This window comes from Pararge aegeria, chromosome 7, assembly GCF_905163445.1.
Source record: "Pararge aegeria chromosome 7, ilParAegt1.1, whole genome shotgun sequence".
Classification (NCBI taxonomy): Eukaryota; Metazoa; Arthropoda; class Insecta; order Lepidoptera; family Nymphalidae; genus Pararge; species Pararge aegeria.
This window is the reverse complement of record NC_053186.1, coordinates 2,334,156-2,357,327: the sequence shown is the minus strand read 5'-3', so window position 1 is coordinate 2,357,327 and position 23,172 is coordinate 2,334,156. Positions and strand designations below refer to the sequence as shown.

Here is a 23,172-nt window from a genome sequence, read left to right as displayed (position 1 = left end):
GATATATAACTCGTATTGTAGAATTTTTTGGCAATTTTCCCACTGTATATCCTGCATGCATACCCTAGTAAGAAGCCCAGTGCACGCCACTGCTTATATATTTTTTAATGACTGATCGCAGATAATCAAAGACAAAAAAAAAAGAGTCAAAATATCCTCATAACTATTTGTCATTAGTTTTTTTCTAATACTCGAAAAAAACTAATGACAAATACTCACTCAGTAACTTCAGAGTGAAATGGAATTTATATACCTTATTATAAAACTCAAACTTGTCTACACTTCAAACATTTGTAATATAAAAATCAGTATAGAAGTTGCAGCTTTAAAACATGTAACATATAGTCCATTTTACTTTGCACGTATATTTAGGGTAGGGGTAGCGTAAAGGCTCAGGGAAATGCAAAAAAAAAAACACTCTTATTCTTTGCTTATTGGATGTATTAGTATTATAAAAAAAACATAATAAAAGACAGCTATAAAATCAAATGAAAACTTTAAAATTATTACAGTTTCCTGACTGTTCATAAATAAAATGTTTGGGGCCACTACCACACTACAGTGCAATTTCAATTTGTGAACCCATTAATTCCGGAATCATATATATTTACAATGTGTAAATGCAGTTCTATTAGTCAGAAAAAGAATCTATAAATTTACAATATTAATTACATAATTCATATTTATACACATAGTTCTATATTAAACAGTCCAGCTATAGAAAACCAGTGAAAACTTCAAAATGGTGATTCAGCGAGGATATTGTCTGTAGTTTGGCAACTGAGTTCAACGCACCGCACACACTATTGTTGAAGCAGAAGAAAACGCGTTTAGCTCGAGCGTGCACTAAAGCCATTGCGCACATCACACACGGCTCCCTTAGCATGTAAACGTAATAGCCAGTACATAAGTACGGACCATCTTTTTCCTTATTTTCCTCATGTGAATCACTTTTCGGCCCACCTTTTTCTCCATCTGTATCCATTTTCTGACCACCTTTTGCCCCACTCCAATTGGTTTTTTTCAACCCAATTATGAATTGCGAGAATTTCTGTTTCAAAAAATGTACTAGCTCTTTATCTATACCAGGTAGTAAGCCATCATTGCTCTCTGTTGACCATACTCCGCCATTTTGAGTTTTAGCCACATTGTCTATGGCCAACATAGCTGAATGCTGCATTGGATGATCATGTCTATAATCATAAGCTATTGTTACAATTCTATTAAAATTAGGATCAACAACAACTGTTACGTTCACAATGGTTAACAATATATTGTTAATATCAAATGCCACTCCATCATGTATTGCGTACCATTTGGCTATTTCGAAGGCAACTTCCATAAATTTTCTGTGTATTTTCACATCATATACACTAAAAAAATGATTACTTACTAGTTTTTCAAAGTAGTGATTTGGGTGGAAGTTGCATGACCAAATTTTTCTTACTTCGTTATATTGTTTCATGACTTTTGGAGGCAGTAATGGTACATTTACTTCTTTGAAATAGTCAAAAACATCTCTTAATTCTGTTACGTGACTCTCTATATAGTCTTGTATAGAAGACATGTTATCTAAAAATTTGGTTGGACAAAGTATAATGTCTTGACGTCGCACTCTCTTCAAATGCGACAGTTCCTTCAAAGGTATTTTGTCATTTAAAATCAGGATTGTTCGAGATATATCCTTGACATTTTTTATGTGCCCCACAAAAACATTGATGAACTCTAATGGCTGAGTTAATTCATCACTAATTATGGGTTGCAGATTTCTCTCTGAGCTGGATATACTTTCTATGCATTGGTCAATAGTATCCAAATAAATATTACTCAGGTTGCAAATTATTTTTGGTTTTTTCTCCGGAGGTTCTGTGTCTGACATTTCTAAAGCAGAACTTGCCACAGATAATTTAAAATACTGATACCAGTCAAATGAAGTAAAAGAAAATCTTCATTAAAGTTGAAAAAGTTGGCAGTTAGTGATCATTATTGGCTGTGTAGAACAGGGCACTGGAGTTCTTCTCGCACCATACTTCAGATTCTCTTAATCATTCCAAAGAAGCAGCTATGCAGGGCTTGAACTCTCTGTGGTACTATAAGTAGTACAGATCTATTGGGGCATCCCAGGTGATCCTTTAACTGGCATAGTTTCAATTCTGATGGAGAAAGTTATGGTTGTGATCTTCGGTTCTCACTGAAATGAAAGAACAATAGCACTTTTTCATAACACACTGAAATTCACTTATCTCTTCATAAATACTTCATCACTTTAATATAATTTATTTGTAGTTGTAGTTTTTTTTTAATGTATTTATCTTGCTGGTACTTTATCTATAATTTTTGCACAAAATTTAAATTACAAATTTAATTTAAATTTACAAATGCAATACTGAAAACTATTTTTCAGTTGGATAACACATTTGCAACACATACATGGCACACAAGTATGGAATGTATGCATCAAAGTGATGGCTATGGGTTTTTTGAATTAAAAATTATTTACTATGGAAGAATATTATATTATTACTAGCAGACCCCAGCGCCATCTGTCGGGCTGATTTGTGAATCTAAACCATCCAGGGTGCCACCCAACTGCATACCAAAAAATTCATTTTAACAGTCCAGCCAAATGGATGAGTTCAGTGACATACACACAGACAAGAAATATAAAGATAGGTTACAAGTAGTATATAAAAAGTCAACACCAAATGTTAATTGATTACTGCCCAAATAAACATTTGCAGTTCAAGAGGAACATTTTCATTACTGGCTTATATTTATACTTCATAAGATAGTTATCATTCAGTTTAAATGACACAAGGTATATTTTCTGATCCAAACTCTCATATTATCAGCATCAGCTTACATTTCAACCCAATATTGGGTATACACTTTACAAAACCTCCTTGACTATCTCCCTGGCACAAAGGTGAGCGCTGTGAATTTAAGTAAGAGGTCCCGTATAGGATTTCAACAATACACCTACCAACAAAGACGTGCCACTAAGCTGTTTACTTTTCACGTGGGAAGTTGTGTAGAAACCAATTAGTAGTATGACTACCATACTTCCTAACAGGTTAGCCCGCTATCATCTAAGACTCACTTACAACCAGATGAGATTGCTGTTGAGGATTAACTTGTAGCACTATAAAAAAAACCCTCGCTTATAATGACAAGGATGTTTAGTAAAAACTGATTTAAACGCATAGTTTAAATAGTATTGCCATACACCTAATATGTTGCTCTTGTAACACCTTAGACTGCAATATCAATTGCCACCAGGTGGGATAGCAGTTTACCCTAGACAGCTTACAGTCTTATAGAAAGCACAGTCAGAAAACAGATTGACAGGCTTAATCCATTTTCTACAAGTAATTTATCTATGTAGATAATTTATTAGTTTCAAGTAGTGATTAACTTTTATGAATTATATGTAGTAAGTAATCCACACAAACAATACTAAGTTGTTTTTGACTGTAGTTCTGCACGGTACACGATAAGAATTGAATTTATACAGTTTGATAATATTACGTTGTTAAGTTTGATAATAATTTCACATCACTTTGTTTCAGTCAAGATTAAAGATTCCAATAAGACTAGGTATGGATTAACAGTCATAAGTCAAGACGGAGAGTGTGCAATCTCATAATCAATTAGTCTCAATGATAAATTCAACGAAAATAACCATAAAATCTAAATAAAATTCTGAAAAATAACAAAAAAATTACCTTTACACAGACGTCTCCTAAACTCGGCTCAGAAAGTAGCCTGATGTCAATTCCTCGCAAAACAAACAATTTAATGTAAATATTGACTTTGAGCACCAAATAGAATATTTATATCCTTTAATTGCAATTTGAAATTCTTTTGCCACACATGTAAATTGGTAAAATCAAGGAACCATTAATACTTGTGTGTTTTCAATTACGTAAAGTTACTCGTGTTTGACGTTTGATGTGTGATCTAAAATACTGCTTTCAGATTGGCTGAATTAACAGCTATTCAACTATTTTAGTAGTTTTCTTTTTATGTAATACAAACCATACCAACTTCGGAATACGTTCCAAGTAACGCAGCTTTTTCAAGTTTTAAATTCTGCATGCAGCTTACATCCGATAAGTTAAATCGTTTTTATATATATGGCAATAACTTTAAGTATATTTATTACTTGCCTGAAGTAAAGGAAGTAATAGTATATTAACCAATTTAAAAAAGGAGCATAAAGTTTTTATTTAAAACTTCACGCTTTCTTTTTGCATGCCTCTAACGATTTTATTAGATTCTTATTGATCTTCTGTGATATGGCGTTTTATAATCCGAAACTAAATAAGCAGGGCTCGGAGCCTTTACCTAATTGAAATGGCTCTAACGTTTGGTGTGTTTATATTATGGAGGGTAGAGGTAAGGAGAGTCATCTGTGTATATGAAAAAAAATTGGTTGCCTGTAAAGTCGGTATACGGGCGAAAGTTTTACGTGACAACGACTTTGAGTGGTAAAATAATTTTAATGTGAATATTCATTCGTATAGTAGTAAGAAGGATGAAATAATAGTAACAATTTAAAACATTTATTTATACAAAGAATTATATTTAAAACATTAATTTATACAAAGAATCTCGCACTGAATTTCATATTAACAAAATTTTATTTTTACCTTTACACATACATACGTATTTATATACAAATAGACATACAATAACTTGCAATACATTTGCGTACAATGAAACAGCGTTTACTACAAAGGGACGCGTGCCTTTCACTTTTTATGTCTGTCTCTCTCGCTCTTAGGCGGGCGCGTGCCTCTCACTCGCTCTCATTGTGAGCGCATAACGTGAGCGGAGCGTAACGCAGTTTCTTGAAGTGTCACCCGGCAAACCAATTTATAAGACGTTGTCACGTCAAAAGTGTCGTCAAAATGTATTAAATTAGGATGGCGCCACATTTGCATCAGGGTAACTCTTAAAAGAAGCGCCAAATATAAATATTGTTAGAGTAGGCTTGAAAAATAAACAAGGAAGTATGGAGATACAAGGAAGTAAGATTATATTTACCACAATATTTTGTACAACGTAAGTTGTTGAAATTCTCAATAATTAACTACTTTAGTCGATAATGACATAAAATTTTTTAACTCGGCATACTTCAATTCATCTACGATTGCTACATTCATACCATACCGTGTGCATCCACCAGCGCCATTGTGGAGGATTTTTGAACTGTTATTTAGCGCAACAACTGGACACTTTTTCAACTTTTCTCCCATATAAGATGACTCTCCTTACCTCTACCCTCCATAGTTTATATTTATACCACGTTTTGCTTTTCACATTTATCTATACAAGTATCTTGACTATTCTTGACCATATTTCTTAATTAATAGTTAGGTATTCATTAAAAAATCAGTCTTGTCACGCCTTTATTTTAAAACATATTATTATTCTACTGAGTTGGATATAAAAATGTATCATACTTCATTACAATTTTCATAATTAATTGTTGAGAGTGAGATCAGGGTTGTAATAAAACTTGTGTAATTTATTCGTAAAATTGTTAATTTATTTTAAGGCATCTTTAAGATTACAGCAATAGTATTGTCCTAGAGCAGTGTTATAATTATTATAGGAACTAAGATTTAAATATAGGTTTTACATGGTTATTATACGGAGCTTGTAATACAAAATAGGTCCTTCGAGCCGGGTTCATAGAAGTCCAGTGTTGCCATATCTTATTATATGAACTACCGGTTTAAAAATTATGTTACTTATTTTCCAAAGTCTGATACCACGCCTGGCACGTCTCAGAGGCTATTTCACAGAGAGCTGACAACGCCTGGCCTGTAGAGTCGTACTCTAAAAAAAAATACTTTATGAGTGATTTAATCTAAATATTAAAGACTTACTTGCAATTAAGTTTTTTTTACACAACGCCGTCGAAATACTCTATAATGCTGTTAACCGTGATAAAAAATATTTTAGCATGCACGCTATATATGAGCAATTTCATCAAAATCGTTGCATAAGTTAAACTGGCAGACACACTTTCGCATTTATAATATGTATATTTAAACCAACCGGCATTGCTTCTCTTCCCGAAAATAGATCCATTGAACGGTAACTTCTTGTAGTTTGCTTCGCTCATTTGAATGATGCAGATGACGACGAGGATACAGAAGAATATGGCAGCACGCATCTTGAGTTCTAGAAAATAAAAACTTCACATAAATGTAATCATCATAACTAGTGAATATACAACTTCGTCCGCTCAAATAGTTTACCACATGCTGTTCGAGATTAGTATATGAGTCTCCCTACTATTTGAGGAGGGGTCAATCTGTCCCTATCCCATGCTCTTAAGCGCGGAAGACCCGTCACTCTGATGTGGTGGTTGGTAGTAGTGGTACTGGGAAGTACAAAATTGCTTTCCTGGGCATCTCGTTAAGCCAACAAGAAGGACATGTAGTTCGGATAAACTAGGGGAACGGGGGAGGAGGAGGATACATAGCTGCAAAGCTTTCCGCTACGACAAAAAATTAATGACATGGACTTAAATTTTTGGATTATGCTTGTTGCGGTTGTAAAACAATCTTTTTCCAAATTGTATGCCTAGCAAATTAAAAATTTTGGGATAATTCATAACTTTCGTGGGGACCGAACCTCGGACCTCCCATTTATAAGAGATCAGCACTCCCCACTGCGCCAGGAAAGTCGACAAAAAGTGAGATTACTTAGCAATTTTATTAGTACGTAAATCGTAAGTAACTTACTTTTCAAATGTGTATTTTAAACAGTACTAAATAAAAGCTCGCAGAGCACTGATGCATATTCCTCGATTCTACCGTATTTTATACTGAAGTTGGCTCAACTGAACGCTATATGCTGTTATTGATAGATGATTGTCCGCACCACAAAATAATTCGATATAAAATCATATTATCGGGCAAATTATCTGTCTGATAGAAGTTATTGGGTTAGGATAATAACCTTTGAACGAACTTGTATATTTATACTTGTATTTTGTCGACCTCCCTGGCGCAGAGATGAGAACAGGTCTTATAAGTGGACGGTCCCGAGTTCGATCCCCGGCAGGGGTAATAAAGAATACATATTTTTCCTCTGGTCTTCTGCTGTGGCTAGTTACCACTCTACCGACAAAGATATCACGCAAAGCGTTTAGGGATAAATTACATACCCAACTGGCAAACTGCTGAAAGGTTATTATGCTACCATCTTAGTGCAGGTTTGAGTGCAGTTAAAGGCTAATTTTAGTGTTCAAAATATTCAAAATAGTGTTCAAAATAAATGACTTGGAATTAAAAAAATAACCGTCTAACATCTACTTTTTGAGGTCATTGCAATGAGCAAAAACACGCTATATATCATCTGTAAGTAAGCTACTGAGCGATTGGGGTATATCTTCAACAAATTATGCTGAAGCATCACCTCCAAGTTCCTATGTCTTGGAAATACCACCGAAGTAACAGTTACCCAAATTTCAAATTAATCGGACCTGTGGGAGTTAATAAGACCCTTCTATCAAGCAAGAAATCAAGTAACAAATAAAGAAAAAGAACCAGAAAACATCAGCTTTCAAACAGACAAGAAACCGTGTTAAAATTTGTCTATTAGTTTAGGAGCCACGATACCACAGTCAAATGTCAAGCTTATAACATTCCTCCTTTTAAAGTCTCCATGTTTTAATAACCCTATTATTAATGTTTCCATGTCTTAAATCGCGGTTTAAAAAAAAACCCCACGATTTAAGTTGACTTCAAAGGCCTCTGGTGGCCTATAGCCTAAAAACATAGCTATCAACAAAAGCAAAGCCAGGATAATCACGAAACCCGAGTTTTGCAAACAAACATCGCATGTTTGTTTATTTATTCGCGGTCAAGGTAGCAAAAATACACGTATCTAATTTAGATTAGTTTCCATAATATGACTACAGTCGCCAATCCCCTAGGATTTTTAGTTCTCATAGGCAAAGTTTAATTTGTATAGTGAGTACGTGGTAGTGGTACGTTATGATAATGCAGTTTCATGAATACAACATGAAATTTTAAACTGGATTTCATATAGATTCATCTGTTTGATCGTCCTTTGGATCACGAAGTTCTGCATTTGATTCCAAAACACTAATAAATATAAGGTGATTTAAATTGAAATTTTTGGACTGAATATTAAAAAGAGCTATGTAAATATATAGCTTGCATATATCGCATAGTTTACGAGAAAATTAATTATTAAAAATTATGAGACGAACGGGAGAGGTCTAGTGGTGCTAGGTCGGTTAAATTCCATATGTGCCTATGTGCTGAGCTGCCAAAAGAGCAGCATTTGAGCCTAGAAACATCGGTTAACAATTGTAACGATGTAACGATGGCTCGACTATGTGGAAGACTCCACCCGTCCCTACGATGTCCATCGGTAGATGGCCCGTCCAGGTATGGTAGGTAGGAGTCGTAAGCCGGGAGCGGGAGAGAGTTCCTTACTTTCTAAATCTAAACCTTTGTTGCTCCTGGTATCTTCGCAGGACTCGTAGGTGATAGAAACAGGGTTGACCATGACTAACTCCCACACTCACTCACTGTCAGGTGTGAGTAGGAATTGAGTAGAATTTTAGCTAGTCAGTGAGCGTTTTATGTTACCTCTGCGCCTTCCGTTGAATACCCCCGGTATTCATGAGGAGCAAAAAGGGGTTTACCTGTCTGAGTAAGGTATCCGCTTGGCTAATATTATATTATCGTTCGTTAGTCATACTAACGGCCTTTAGTATACGTGGGTGACACCGCAGGAACAGGTTAAAATATTTCACATCGTCCTTTCGGAAATTGATGGAAAATGCTAGTAACCATCTTAGTAAAGTATACACACATAATAAAAGCATAAGTTATTAGTTTATTCAACTACCCTCGCTTGAGAGTATCTGCGGTCAATCAATATAGTGCACTAACGAAGTTTAAATCCCGGGGGATTTGGCCCTATCGCGGATAATATGCGGTCAGCATCCAATAATCCTATAATTGAGTGTTGACCGACCGCCATGTTCTGTTTTGGAACTATAAAACCGCGTGGAAAACAGCTTCAGGCATCAGTTGACATCAGACCGTCTTCAGTGATACCAGCTCTTATCTTATACCGAAAATAAAGGTAATGATTTCTAAGCAAAAAAATATCTCAATTCTTTAATTTCAAGTGCTTGTCTACTTTAAAACTCTTTTAACACTCTATCCTCGGTTCGGAAGGCAGATTCTATCGAGAAGAAGCTAGCGAAACTTTGTAGTTTTAACTTAGAATTTTTAATATTTTGACTTTAAATGCTTTCATGGTTTTTGACATTCAAAATTTAATCATCGTCATTCCAATACCCAATGTTGCACATAGGCCACACTCTTTATTAGGCAGATAAATTGAAATCTTAAATAATATGTGACTTGTGAGCTTTATCATCACCAATCTACTGTTGTCCCTCACTGGGCACTTTGACCCACTTACTCACTAACTTTGACAGACTGCTTTAATATGAATACGTAGTTTGGAAATTAAACTATAAGTTGAAAACTTCTGAGGCCCAGACCCTAACCACCTATACTAACAAATATAACTTTTCTTTGCAGATGTTTCGCTCACTTGTTCGTCTGTATGCGGCTTTTGCTGTTGTAGCAGTACTGCTTTGCTTATTAGGCAATACCGAAGCCAATTATAAGAACGCCCCAATGAATGGCATTATGTTTGGAAAAAGGGGACCCACTGGTAATATATTTTTGATGTTATACTTCCTTTGGACCATGATGAAAATCAGATGGATGTTTCCAAATAAAATGCACGTAGATCAGACACAATATCTCATTTTGCTATCCTTAATTATGGTGAATCAGTTGCGGTTTAAAATGAAAACGATGGTGGATGGATTCACTTATAAGCGGGAGTGGATTGATCTGACGGTGATCTGTAATTTTCTTTAAAATTTGCAACGAGCTTACATCACTGCTATCGAATGACGTTTTTGATATGAGAACCTGTCGGAATATTTAAAACATGTACTTCCTAAGTACTTTTAATATTCTTGATAACTTTTTTGTCAATGATTATACGTATCAATTCAAACTCTTACCTATTTCAGAATACGACTCAAGGGGGAAAACGTTTACTGCTCTGTGCGAGATAGCCACGGAAGCCTGTCAAACTTGGTTCCCGTCTCAAGAAAACAAGTGAAAAATTACTACCCTGGCAGCGAAAAATGATTATTAAATAATATTCTACTTACCTATTCATGTCATGTATTACTAATGGCTTATTAATAAAAATATAAGACTATAAAACTTTCTTTAAATGTTATTAACATGTAGAAAAAACTTGAATGATAAATGTTTAGTAATAATACCTATTTGGAACATGCATTTAATAAAATAAAATAAAACATTTTTTTTTAATATAAAGTAGGTACTTTAACATAAAACCAAGGGTTCTTTAAAACGCACATTATTAATCTATTTCGATTACAAAATATATAATATAAAATTTAAAACCCCCGAATTTTTATATAGTTTCCATTATTCTACTGGTTGAGTCTTCTCATTGGACAACATACATATAGTCCCGACTAATTCACCAGATCAAAATCGGTTTATGCGTTTGATACACATATGGGTACACACACACTCATACTCTTGACACGTCAAACTTATATCACCCCGTTGTTTTTGATAGGGGGTTAAAAAGCAAAGATTGTTATCAATTCAACGTGTGAGCATTAATAGGTAGTATACTCATGTAGTATACATTTGTTAACTTTTCTGTAGTGATGTTTTCCCCGTTTCACCGTTAATTGATTGGGAGTAGCGTTTAATAATTAGTCTATCCATGGATGGGTTCAAGGTATTCGGAGTAGAGAAATGAATGCCACAACGAATAATAGTACATCACACTTCAAACATTTATAACACTGCCTGTAACGGAATGCAATTTGTGACCTAATTTTGATAAAAAGTATGGCAACATCAATGTGAACTTTAAGTTAAAAACTCCTACCTAGTACCTATTGTCAGCGCTTGTTTTAGCGACGATCGTTTTTTGTTAACTTTAATTATGACATTTCCACCCGGAAAATATGTAACTTTCCCACGGATGGAAAAATCGGCCGGCTTCATTTGTTAAATATGTACAGATGGCGAGAAAATAGAATTATAGTCGTAAAAATATAATAGGCCCGTTTTGACATTTGTGCAAGACCATAGAATGTAACTTGGAATGAAACTGAAAGAAACAATAAAATAAAAATCAATTACATACAGTGTTTTAAAAAATACGTAAATTTTTTTGCGACGTTAAATAATATGAAAGAATATATCGCGAGTATTCTTTTTGCGCTTAATTAATCGTAGCATGCAATTTATAATTGTTGCGAAACGTTCCGAAAACAGTTACGTTCTTAGTCTTTTTTTTTTTTATACTAGAGCTGTAACCATTTTTTTACTGAATATCGAAATTAAATATTGTGTAGTAATCTTTACTGCAAAGAATGAGCTTGGTTCTCAAAATGGGTTCTAAATAATGAGTCTGGGTTGATGTATCTGACCAAACGGCACATGACTGAAGCGTCCCCGCGCGCACTGCGCAGTTTTTCGTTCCTCATCTTGTAAAGTTGACTGTGCGCTCGTTTAAGTTTGATATATATTGTTTACTATTACGTTAACTATGGCTCTTCTATTTTGGACATTAATTTAAACATAGTGATTTGACTCGATTTTTGTGTTTGTTGTTATATAGTACTAACTCTGTTTCAAAATGTTGAAAAGTGGACGTATAATCAACAGCCAGTCACGCGTATTGGTTGTGAAGTTAAAGGAATACTTTGAACGAACGAACACTTTACAATACATAATAATATCAATCAAGTACTGATAAAAACTTGAATTGATTTATCGTGAGTATCGAGTCCCGAGTCTTATGGTCCATAACTAGTTACGTCGCGATGACAAATGTCAAAACGGGCCTATTACATTTTTACGACTATAATAGAGTTTGACATATGTCAATAACATTGCAGTGACGTTTCGCAATTTGCAATCCGTGTTTTAGCAAATTTGAATCTACCTTATTTATTAAAAATGATTTTCATTTATTTCAAAAAACCTTGCACGTGGTGAAGCAATGAAATATTTTTTAGTGTTTAGTATTTAATTTACACCTAACTTCAAAATGACGACCAAGGAACTTTACACTAAGGTAGGTAACGTTAATTTGTTTCTGTTTGATAATAAAAAAATGTTCCAAATCTAAAAAGCAATGATTTTAAATTTGGAATTGTTTATTGAACTTGTTAAATAATTATCGGCTTGTGTTCATGTATTGATTTCGTATTTTGTATTTAAATGATTGTAAATCATTGAGATAATCTCTTGTTATCTAAGACAAACGTACTGATGGAAATAATGTTACGATTATGAATTATTCATTGAATCATTGTTTTTATGCATTTTTGCTTGCATATTTTTATTTCAATTACATGTTGTCATTAAAACTAGGTCAAATCACACACTAACTCTTGATCAGAATCATGTAAGAATGTTAAGAAACACCTTTTTTACTGATTTAAAAATAAATTGGTGAGGTTTTTTTGCCCATCTAGGTACCTCCAGTGTAATTGAATTTGAACTTTAAAAAGGAATATATTTAAGTAATTTTTTTGAGGTTTTTCTGTTCATACAAGTTCTTAAACAAATGAAAAAAAATATGAGTGCATTGTTTCTGCAATGATTTGCCTCTCCAAAATATGATAAGCAAATTTTTTTTTACCTTTAGTAATTTGGAATTTGGTTGGTTACATAAAGAACCTGCTTGACTAACTGCCATATTAGTCTTTTTTTCTTTGACTCTATTCTACCCAGCAATATGGCAATCAGTTTTAAAACCAGCTACTGAGTGAGTTGTACTTAGGCAAATTTTTCCTCGATATTTTGATCATTCCATGTTAAACTTTCATAATAATGCTATGTAAGAAAGAAAGACAAAAATTGGCCCCACATATTATGAACTACAAGGTTAATGACCAAATAAAGATCACCCACTCAGCATCAGCTGCTGATATGGTTTTCAGTGAGAGCCCTATACACACACACCCTAAGCCATAGGGTGTGTGTGTCTTTATCTTAGAGGTCTGACAATTTCTTCCAGCTGTAGAAGCAAGGTGCAATTATGTCTAGAAGCATGTTGCAGGTAGCCAGGAGATTTTTAGTCTATGGACTATCTTTAAAGATTAGTGATTAGTATGTTGGAACCTAAATATCTGGAATGCTCTTTTGGCATCCATATTCCATAACACCTATGTGAGTTCCATTTTCTTAAGTAAATAGGAGTCTTTTTGAAAAGGGCTGCTCCAAAAGCGACTACTTGGTCACTTATCCTCAGACTGATTGAAAGTGCTATTCTTTTAAAAGAAGATGTTTGACTGTGAATCACTTAAGAACCCGTCTGGCTTTTTAGGCAATAATTGTTCGGTTTTTTGTCAAAATATTACAAACAAATGTGAGTAAGGGAAACTTTAGCACTGTTTAGCAAAATTAGCACTGTTATGCTGATTTCCTGCTTGAAGTGTGGAGTGAAAAAGGTCAGGACATACCTTTGACATTGGAACTCATATTGTATACTGATTACAATGGTTTTATGAACATTTTGTGATGTTTTCTTTTTTAAAAATTACATAAAATTATTGGAAAGCGCTTACCCATCAAAATGACGATTTGGAGGCAGTTTGGTGTGCTAACTGCGTTTCGGGATATTTTTTCTCAGGGTCTACTTGCAGGGTTAGCACTGGCAGGCGACCAAATTATATCCCCGGTTATATCACTTGAAAAAGAATATAATAACGTGTCCACCTGTCGAAGCACGGGACATGGAATAAGAGAAGTTTACCCCCGTAATAATAAATTACTCATATATTATTTGGATATTATTTCAACTTGTGCCCAGTGCTCTGAGAGTTGTTCAAGCTGTGGGATAAGATAAATTTTTATCCTTTACCCAGGGATATAATTGTCTCCTGTCCATGCTAGCTGTGCTGGTGTACTTTGTATTATTTCAGCCGTACCCTGTAGTTAAACAATAAAACCCATCAATCCACTCATCTACTAATAAATTTGTCAGCATTTTTACGATTTAAAAAAATCCTGCTGGAACCGTAATGCTTTTTTTTCATAGTTAACAAATGGTTTTTTTCAAATCCCCAGGTAACTTTACCCTTGTTCCAATCTGGGACAAAAAGTGCCCCATGTCTATCCATCTTCGGGAATCTATATATGTGCCAATTTCAATCAATATCAGTACAGTGATCGCGCCATAGCTGCTAGCACACAGACACAAATTGCATTCAAAATATTAGTAAAAATATAACACTAGTAAAGATTATGATGCTAGTGTGCTATGTTGGTTATTAAACAGAATGCTGTATTAAGCGCGATAAGAGAGCCAAGAGTGTAGTAATCAATGCAAACGTGTTTAATATGTCGTTTTTCAACACATTTGCAGGGAAACAAACTAGGAAGGACTTGCGTAAGGATATGCGTAGTACGTTCTCAAAATGTTCTTGTCATTTTTTTGGGACAGCTAGTTATTTTAGATTTTAGTGGCAACAGGCCATAACTCGCGTTTTGTGACTCGATAAACGCCCATCTACGTATCTAGTAGGTAGTTACGTTAGGTATTATCTACGATATTTTTGTTAATGATCAACCACAATGCGAAAAGTTGATCATGTAAGGAAAATGACGCGCGATTTCCTATTTTTTCGTAATCCAAAGATGCCAACAACAAAAAGGCAAGATCGCGAACAAAATCGACATAAATAATTTAATAAAGTGAATATTTTATTTATTAAGTTTATTGTAAATTTTTATTAATTTGATCAAATTATGTGAAAAAGACATTCAAAATTATCATAACATCCGATTGACGACACTTCTGGACATATGTCTATTGTAGGGAGTTGCTTCCCATCTATGCCCAATGATGACCACGCTGGGCAGGCGGATTGGTCATTTCAGGGCTCGACTTATTGCACCGGTGTTTCTGCTTCCCGACACGGGTCTGCACTCTGTGCCATTTATTCAGTCTAGCCAATTCGAAGTGGTTATACCGCCACTTCTCGGTCGCCAGAGCCTCATAAGTTACAAGGCAGGGTGCACCACGGGCAGGTGATCTAAGCAATTTGGGAGGATGACTAGAACTAGCCTCCCCACAACCAAAGATCGAAAAAATAAAGATAATCTTTTATTATTTTCATTTGTTTTTTTTTTAAATTTATTTTAATAGTAATAAAAAGATAGTTTGCAAGATAAGACAGTTAAGAAAATGAATAAAGGTGTTTGTCACTAAGTAAACTAAGGTCGAATTTGCCAGAGAGATCTAAAAAAATATTAATAAATGTGAGTCATAGTGATGAAATCAATTATCATTAGCGTAAACGCTAACAGGATTCAAACGAGATTAGCTTCAAATGTCACTCATTCCATTTTTCTATTTTAACTAACCTCACTCATATGGACGCCCACTTAACTAACGAGTACCGAAATTATTAATTGCGAAGTCTCACAGTGCATCCGAACACACTCACAGTGTTCCGCCAAATAGTTTATAGGAGTTTATATAACGTGAAAGATGGTCCATATAGGTTGTCTTAGTGTAAGATCTGTACGCGATACCTTACGACATAATGTTCTCAACGGCGTCTGATGTCTACCAATTCGCACTTGGCCAGCGTGGTATACTACGGCCTACGCTCATTCTCAGAGTAGACCTGTGCCCTGTAATGCCTGTAATGAGTCGATGATGAGGATCTAACGACGACGTAACATTGACCTAAATATTAATAAATGTCAGAACTTTACTTCGTTTACTCTCATGTCTCTCTTAATCGTTTTTTCTCCTTCTAACTGACAATATAGTTTTGTATTCGCAAGTTGTGGCAGTCTTTAAGTGGGTCTACAATATTACATTTATGTGTTTTTTCATTTTTTGTTTAGTTTTTAAGAGTTGGTGTTGTAACCTGTTCATTGTCCCTTAAATAAATAAATACATTTTAAAATAAATTATGAACGCTGGATTTGGAAATGTGGTTTTGTGTGTAACAAAACTACATTTCCAAATCCAGCGCTCTTAACGGGATGTTGTAAAAAAAATTTAACTATATATTAGTTAATGTATAAATTTAAAACCAGTTCAGTAGGTCTTTTATTAGGAAGGGGTGAGAGCGCATTGGGTAGGAGCTCGACTTCCCAGCACGCACCTCTAACTTTTCTAAGTAATGTGCGTTTTAAGTTGTGGATACACGTGGATTGTACTTATATATATAGTTCGCCTGCGTATGTAGCCACAAAGTAATTAAATTATCACTTGCTTTTCGGTAACGGTGAAGGAAAACAACGTGAGGAAACCTGCATGAGAGTCCTACATAATGTTCACAAAGGTGTGTCGAGTCCACCAATCCGCACTTGGCCAGCATGGTAGACTACGGCCTAAACCCTTCCAATTCTGAGAGTAGAGTTCCAGTGCTCTGTAGTGGGTCGGTAATGGTTGATGTGGTGATGATGATGACATTAGGTCTTCACTTTGACCGATCTTAAATAGTTTAACATTCCACTGTTGGTCAAAAGGCCTCTGTAGTTAAGGCAAACTTCTGAGTTTCTTGCCGGCTTCTTCTCGGTAGAATTTGTCTTCCGAACCGGTGGTAGAGTCACTACAGACAGACTTGACATTTCAAAAGTGCTTATATTAGGCCTACTTGAAATAAATGAATTTTGAATTTTTTGAATTTTAAACCCTCCCAATGGAAGGGTTGGCCTCATAAGCAGATGGTAGTAAAGAGGACGCTGCTGCCAGTTCTCCGTCATATCCCTTAGTCGCCTCGTACGACACCCGCGGGAAGAGGGGTGGTGACCAGTATTCTGATCTGCCGTCACCCGGTACATACTTTTTCTGGGAAAACCGACAGCATTACCTTCAGACCTTTTAATTTAGTTTAGAGATTTGTGTACGACGAAATCAGTACCAATGTATAGCTCTCTCGCTTCACTCTAAGTTATAAAATGTTACTCTCTCGTGTAAAAAAAGCGTGCCTTAATGTGACCTTGAAATTTCACTCTCAATAGTAACCCTTGTCTAAAAAACATATCGAAAGCTTTCACAATGTTTCAATTCCAAATGATGGCCGATTGGCGCAGTGGGCGGGCAGTGACCCTGCTTTCTGAGTCCAAGGCCGTGGGTTCGATTCCCACAACTGGAACATGTTTGTGTGATGAACATGAATGTTTTTCAGTGTCTGGGTAAACACCCAGACACTGAAAAAGTATATGTATACTATAAGTACAACAACAGTATATGTATATTATAAGTATTTATGTATCCTATTCATAAAAATATTCATCAGTCATCTTAGTACCCATAACACAAGCTACGCTTTCTTTGGGGCTAGATGGCGATGTGTGTATTGTCGTAGTATAATTATTTATTTATTTATTCATTTATTTATTTAAATTAATATAACCAGTGTGCTTGGAAGCACCCAGCTCCGCTTGCAACTATCACGGGATACAATAATTAATCTTCATTATCAACTTATACTACAAATAACTGGTCTTCTATCAGAATGAGAAGGGTTTGGCCGTTGCTTGCCACGCTGGACAAGTGCAGGCTTCACACGCATTTGAGAATTTTATGGAGAAATACCAGGCATACAGGTTTCATAAAGATGTTTTCCTTTAACGCAATATCAATATTTATATTGACGGCCGATTGGCGCAGTTTGCAAGGACCCTGCTCCCTGAGTCCAAGGCCGTGGGTTCGATTCCCACTACTGTAAAATGTTTGTGTGATGAGCATGAATGTTTTTCAGTGTCTGGTTGTTTATATGTATATTGCTATTTATTTATGTTTAATATTCATAAAAATATTCATCAGTCAACTTAGTAACCATAACACAAGCTACGCTTACTTTGGGGCTAGGTGGCGATGTGTGTATTGTCGTAGTATATTTTTGTTCATTTATTTATTTATATTTACCTAATTGCGTATAACGTACATAGACGTATGAGGTGCGTGCCAATGAATGATTTTGTACCTCCGAAAGGGAAGCCGGAATCTTATCAACTAGGCTATAGTTAATGTTGGAAAACACCAACTGCTTCTCAGTAGAAACAGCATTCTTAACCTGTGATAGAATCCCTACAGACAGAACGTTTCAAAAGTGCAAAGTATGCCTACTTGCATTACATGAATTTTGAATTTTGAAAAAAAAACATGATAATTCAATTCAGTCTTGTAGAACAGAAATACTATTCTGTGATATGAGTACAGATAAGTTTCACAATACGCTCCGTGCTAATTCCAGTTAATTAAATTACGATAGTTCATGCTTACTTAGACGTCTACTATCATGAAACTACGGGCACTAATTTGTTATTTAATTAGTTAAACGACAAAATGTTTTTTATTGACTCAGTTTACTTGGGTGATTATCGGGCCGTCTGTCAACGCCTTTAAACTTCTATTATAAGGATGAGCTATAGGTATCCTTGAAGCTGGTCGCACCGTTTTCATCTGTTACAAACTAGATCGATATTACCCATTACGTAAGGGTAACATTTAAATTGGGCATAAGTTCAATTTCATGAACAGCGCCTAAACAATCACATAGTTAAACGACCACTCAGCTAAAAGGTCCTCAAAACCATCCCTTATATAAAATATGTTTTCACGTAATTGTGACGGATTTTATGCGACGATAGTGCTTACAGAGCTGTAGTTACCGGTTTTATCAGAAATGATTTATCGTTGTACAAGAAATACGTATTGACGTATTATTTGAACGGAAAAATATAAATAAATTAATGTACTACGACAATACACATATCGCCACCTAGTCCTAAAGTAAACGTAGCTTGTGTTATGGTTATTAAGATGACTGATGAATATTTTAATCAATAATATACGTAAATATAAATACTTTTAATATACATATAAAAACCCAGACACTGAAAATCATTAATGTTCATCACACAAACATTTTCCTGTTGTGGGAATCGAACCCACGGCATTAGACTCAGAAAGCAGGGTCGCTGCCTTTCAATCAGGTGACACGGAAATGGTCCCCAAACTGACCCTTAAATAACCATATGGGTCCGTAGAAAAGTCTGCCGTTTGGGATTCGGGGTAGATTTTATATAGGTTTTCTTCATCTTAGCTTGGCCGGTTAATGCAAGACTATCGGTACTTCTAGAAGCCGGTAGACATGTCCACGAAACTCCAGAGCAGGGTTACGAAGATGGCAATGGCAAGGTTTTTTTTTATAGCACATGTGCCCACGCTTGGCTGCAAAATAATTGTAAGCCGAGCTGATTTCTGTTTGACTACATTGTTCGCCGCTAATCAAAGAAACGCCCAGATAACTTCTCACCCTCATTGCCAAGTTTTAGCAACTGTTCAGTAACACATACATTGAAAACAAATCTGAAACATCACCATTTCTACTGACCCGAATAGGGGTCGAATAAAACCTGCATTAGATCCATCACTGCGAAATAAAATTGGTAGATCTCATCCATAAATTTAATGGGAAGAAATATGAATTGTTTTGAAATGTTCACGCAACATTGTATTTCTACTAACGTGAACTTGTTTATATACTTTTTATGTCAAATTTCCCACGGAAATAGGAAGTGAATGTAAAATGACATGGTGAAGCGTGGCCCGCTGTTAAGATCCAAATACCATAAATGCGAAAGTGTTATTTTTGTTTTGTTTATAATATAATAGTCAATAGCCCTAATTACGCAAGCATTCAACTTGATTTTAGGCATAGAGTTAGTTGGACGGAGAGTAACATAGGCTACTTATTAACACATATAATAGTTAGTATAATTATATACACCGTGTAACTAAATTACGCAATAACGTTGAAGGATGCGAAGTAAATTTAATAAGGAATCACCCTGTAAAAATATTGGATCGAAAGAAGCATATTTATTTTTCCATACAAACGAACTCAAAACATTCTAAGTGTTTACTTATGGCAACCCTATTAAAGATAAAATACCATCACGCGCATAGTACCTACGCTACGCGACGCGTACCTAATAAAGTGACAGGAGTCACATGATTTTGATTTAGCGTGTGGTGTTACGACTGTATCTGATTCCTTCAGTAAAAACTATGGCAGTGGTTTACTCAAAAACTATTTGGTTTTCAATTTCACAGATAAGTCTCAGAGACAGAATATAATGTACCTCTAAAGCCTGTGAAGTATTATTTCGGTTTTCAATTACACGTTGTATATGTACTTGTATTACTTGTATCGCAGGACGCCCGGGTATGGGTTGAGCATCCAGTCCAGGTGTGGGAGGGTGCCACCGTCACCAGCGACTACCGCTCCGGGGTGCTAATCGTCAAGATCGACCAGACGGGCGAAATAAGACAGATCAAAGTAAGTAGCTACGGGTTCTAGGAGGACTAGGGGTGAATCTGTGTATTATCTGTGTTTGTGTTGCTTTTTTTATTCCCTTACAAGCCCTGCAAATCACCTAAGTCGAAGATGGTAGCGTGCGAACCAAGTAGCGATTATAGCAGTCATATTAAACCGCTCAATCGCTTAGCGGCACGTCTTATTCGGAAGGGGCGTAACTAGCTACGGCCGAAGCCTCCCACTAGACCAGAAAGAACCTAGACTGATATATATAATTAGTATTGGTTAATACTAATTATTTGATGGACCTTTCAGGGAATGAAACATTCAGGGAATCTCCGGATTGACCTGGCGAGTAATCCTGTAAAGTTTGGTGACGATCGGAGCACTCCTATTTTTGAACTTGAAGCTTTTATTTACTATGATGATATTCTATTGTTGGGTGTACATGGGTGTATATAATGATCTTCGCCCGCTCGAGAAGAGAATAGAAAAGAATGAATACGGAGAGAAATAAATGATTTATTATATTATGAGATTTAAATTAAAAATTTAATGACGTAAGTTTATTGTTTACATATAATAAAGCAAAATCTAGCCTGGTGAAGCGGGCTGGGTACGCTAGTAATAAATAAATGTACTACGACAATACACACATCGCCTTCTAGCCCCAAAGTAAGCTTAGCTTGTGTTATGGGAACTAAGATGACTGATGAATATTTTTTTGAATAATATACATAAATACTTAGAATATGCGTATAAACATCCAGACATTGAAAAATATTCACGCTCATCACGAAAAAACATTTTCCAGTAGTGGGAATCGAACCCACGGACTGAAACTCAGAAAGCAGGGTCGCTGCAAACTGCGCCAATCGGCCGTCAAAAGAGAATCAGAGTAGACTACAGAACTCTGTTCCTGATGAATTCTGTTAAGGCTACGACGAAACAGCTCTTCTATGAATGACAACATCTTTTTTCGTAGATTACAGACGAGAAAAAACTGCCCCCCTTAAGGAATCCATCGCTGCTCATTGGTCAGAATGATCTCACTTCACTGTCTTACCTGCATGAGCCGGCGGTACTGCACAATCTCAAAGTCAGGTATGTCTTACTCCCTTACTGAACGCGTATGTCATACAGAGTAGTTGTGTGTGGGTCGATATTATGATGGTGTTTTTTATTATTAGGATTATTTATTTTTTGCACCTAGCTAACAGTTACCTATCTACTGTATGTTATAATTGTATACTTTAAATGTCAAACATGTACACCTACTTTGCATACATTCATTACACACCCCTTATACATATCTACATAATTATACATAGCACCACTATGAACATACTTGCATATATAATTATAAATTTTATTTTAAATGGACTTTTGCAAAAATTTCTCACTATAGTTGTGTAATTTTTCCTGTATAATTGAGGAAGGCTGACTGAGAAACACAGTTTATACTAGTTCAGTAGTCAATGAACAATTGGATAGTTTTACAATTACACATAGGTATTTTGCGATGTAAATGTACATACATAATAATAAAAAAATTAACTAGCTAGTTTGGGGCGCGGGGCGTGACAAATTTCTTAACTTGTATTTGCCACGCTGGCTAGGGGATGATTAGCTTAACTTCACTTTGTTTACAGATTCTGCGATCGGAATGCCATCTACACATACTGCGGTATCGTGCTCGTGGCGATCAATCCGTACTATGACTTGCCGATATATGGTAAGAAGTTTTTTTAGAACTTAAAATAACAAAATTCTTTTGTTCTAATTATGCATAGAAATATTTAAATATCTAAGGTGTAATCTCTCCAAAAAACCCCAGTGTCCATGGTCTTCGGACACGAAAAATTTTACTAACATAGTGCCCCAAAAATTGGTCTTGACGTCTGGTGACCCAAGAGCTGGCGCTTATTTAGCCCAACGGCTAAGTCTAGCTATTCAAAGGGGCAATAGCGCCAGCATTTTGGGTACCATGCCCATAAGTGAACAGTTAGACTGTTTATATTTACTGTAAATATTAATTTTAGTTTGTAATTATTATTGTTTATAACTTAGTCTGATTTTGAACTATTGTCTAATCAACCCCAGTTACCGTTTCGTTCTGGCATTAAGTTTAGAATATCAAAGAGGCAATATATACCGAGCACCGAATGAACCATTAGAACACACTCGTAAAAATATAGAGGGCTGCTTTGACACTAATTTCGGTTCACTAGGATCGCCTGTGCTTTTTCATAACTCGCCAAAAGAAGTACGACTTCAAAAACCATAATCTATCAGAACTATAATAACTCAATATATTCAAGTTATGTACACGCGATAGATGTAATACATCTTTGGCGTAGCAAGATAAAAATCTTTACAAAAATTTTATCGTTCGCATTAGTCTGCGTTTGAAGAAAAAACTAAACTAACAATAGAAAAAAGGTATTTAATACATTGAAAGTTTTACTATAACGCATGATCTAGTTATCTCATTATCGGACAGCCAAGTTTCAGTGAACATTTAAATTTGAGATTTTTGTACAGTTTAATCAATTTAATCACCAGAATGAGCCAGCAGACTTTGAAATGAAAGTGTACACTGTCAAACCTTTTCAAAGTCAAACTAAAATGTTGACTATAGCTTAATTCAGCCATAAATAAGAATTGAATTGAATTGAGCTAACTTCAGGGTGCCGTTTTTTTTTGGGACGGTGTGCGCGCGCATC

At 35.4% G+C, this 23,172-nt stretch overlaps 2 protein-coding genes across 2 annotated transcripts in view; one reads left to right on the top strand and one right to left on the bottom strand.

Moving 5' to 3' along the window:
• Nucleotides 1–429: 429 nt before the first annotated feature.
• On the bottom strand, nucleotides 430–3,952 carry LOC120624916 (probable inactive tRNA-specific adenosine deaminase-like protein 3). Its single transcript, XM_039891718.1, has 2 exons — nucleotides 3,726–3,952; nucleotides 430–2,191 (listed from the first exon to the last, which is right to left on the bottom strand). Exon 2 carries the CDS (start codon nucleotides 1,877–1,879, stop codon nucleotides 716–718), a length of 1,164 nt encoding a protein of 387 aa, XP_039747652.1. The 5' UTR covers nucleotides 1,880–2,191; nucleotides 3,726–3,952; the 3' UTR covers nucleotides 430–715.
• An 8,063-nt stretch (nucleotides 3,953–12,015) lies between these two features.
• The window catches only part of LOC120624914 (unconventional myosin-Va), a 52,592-nt gene continuing 41,435 nt past the window's right edge, over nucleotides 12,016–23,172 (top strand). Inside the window, exons 1-4 of the mRNA XM_039891710.1 lie at nucleotides 12,016–12,222; nucleotides 20,345–20,467; nucleotides 21,432–21,550; nucleotides 22,099–22,181. Of these exons, the coding sequence (XP_039747644.1) occupies nucleotides 12,196–12,222; nucleotides 20,345–20,467; nucleotides 21,432–21,550; nucleotides 22,099–22,181 (352 nt within the window). The 5' untranslated portion in view covers nucleotides 12,016–12,195. The remainder of the gene's footprint in view (nucleotides 12,223–20,344; nucleotides 20,468–21,431; nucleotides 21,551–22,098; nucleotides 22,182–23,172) is intronic.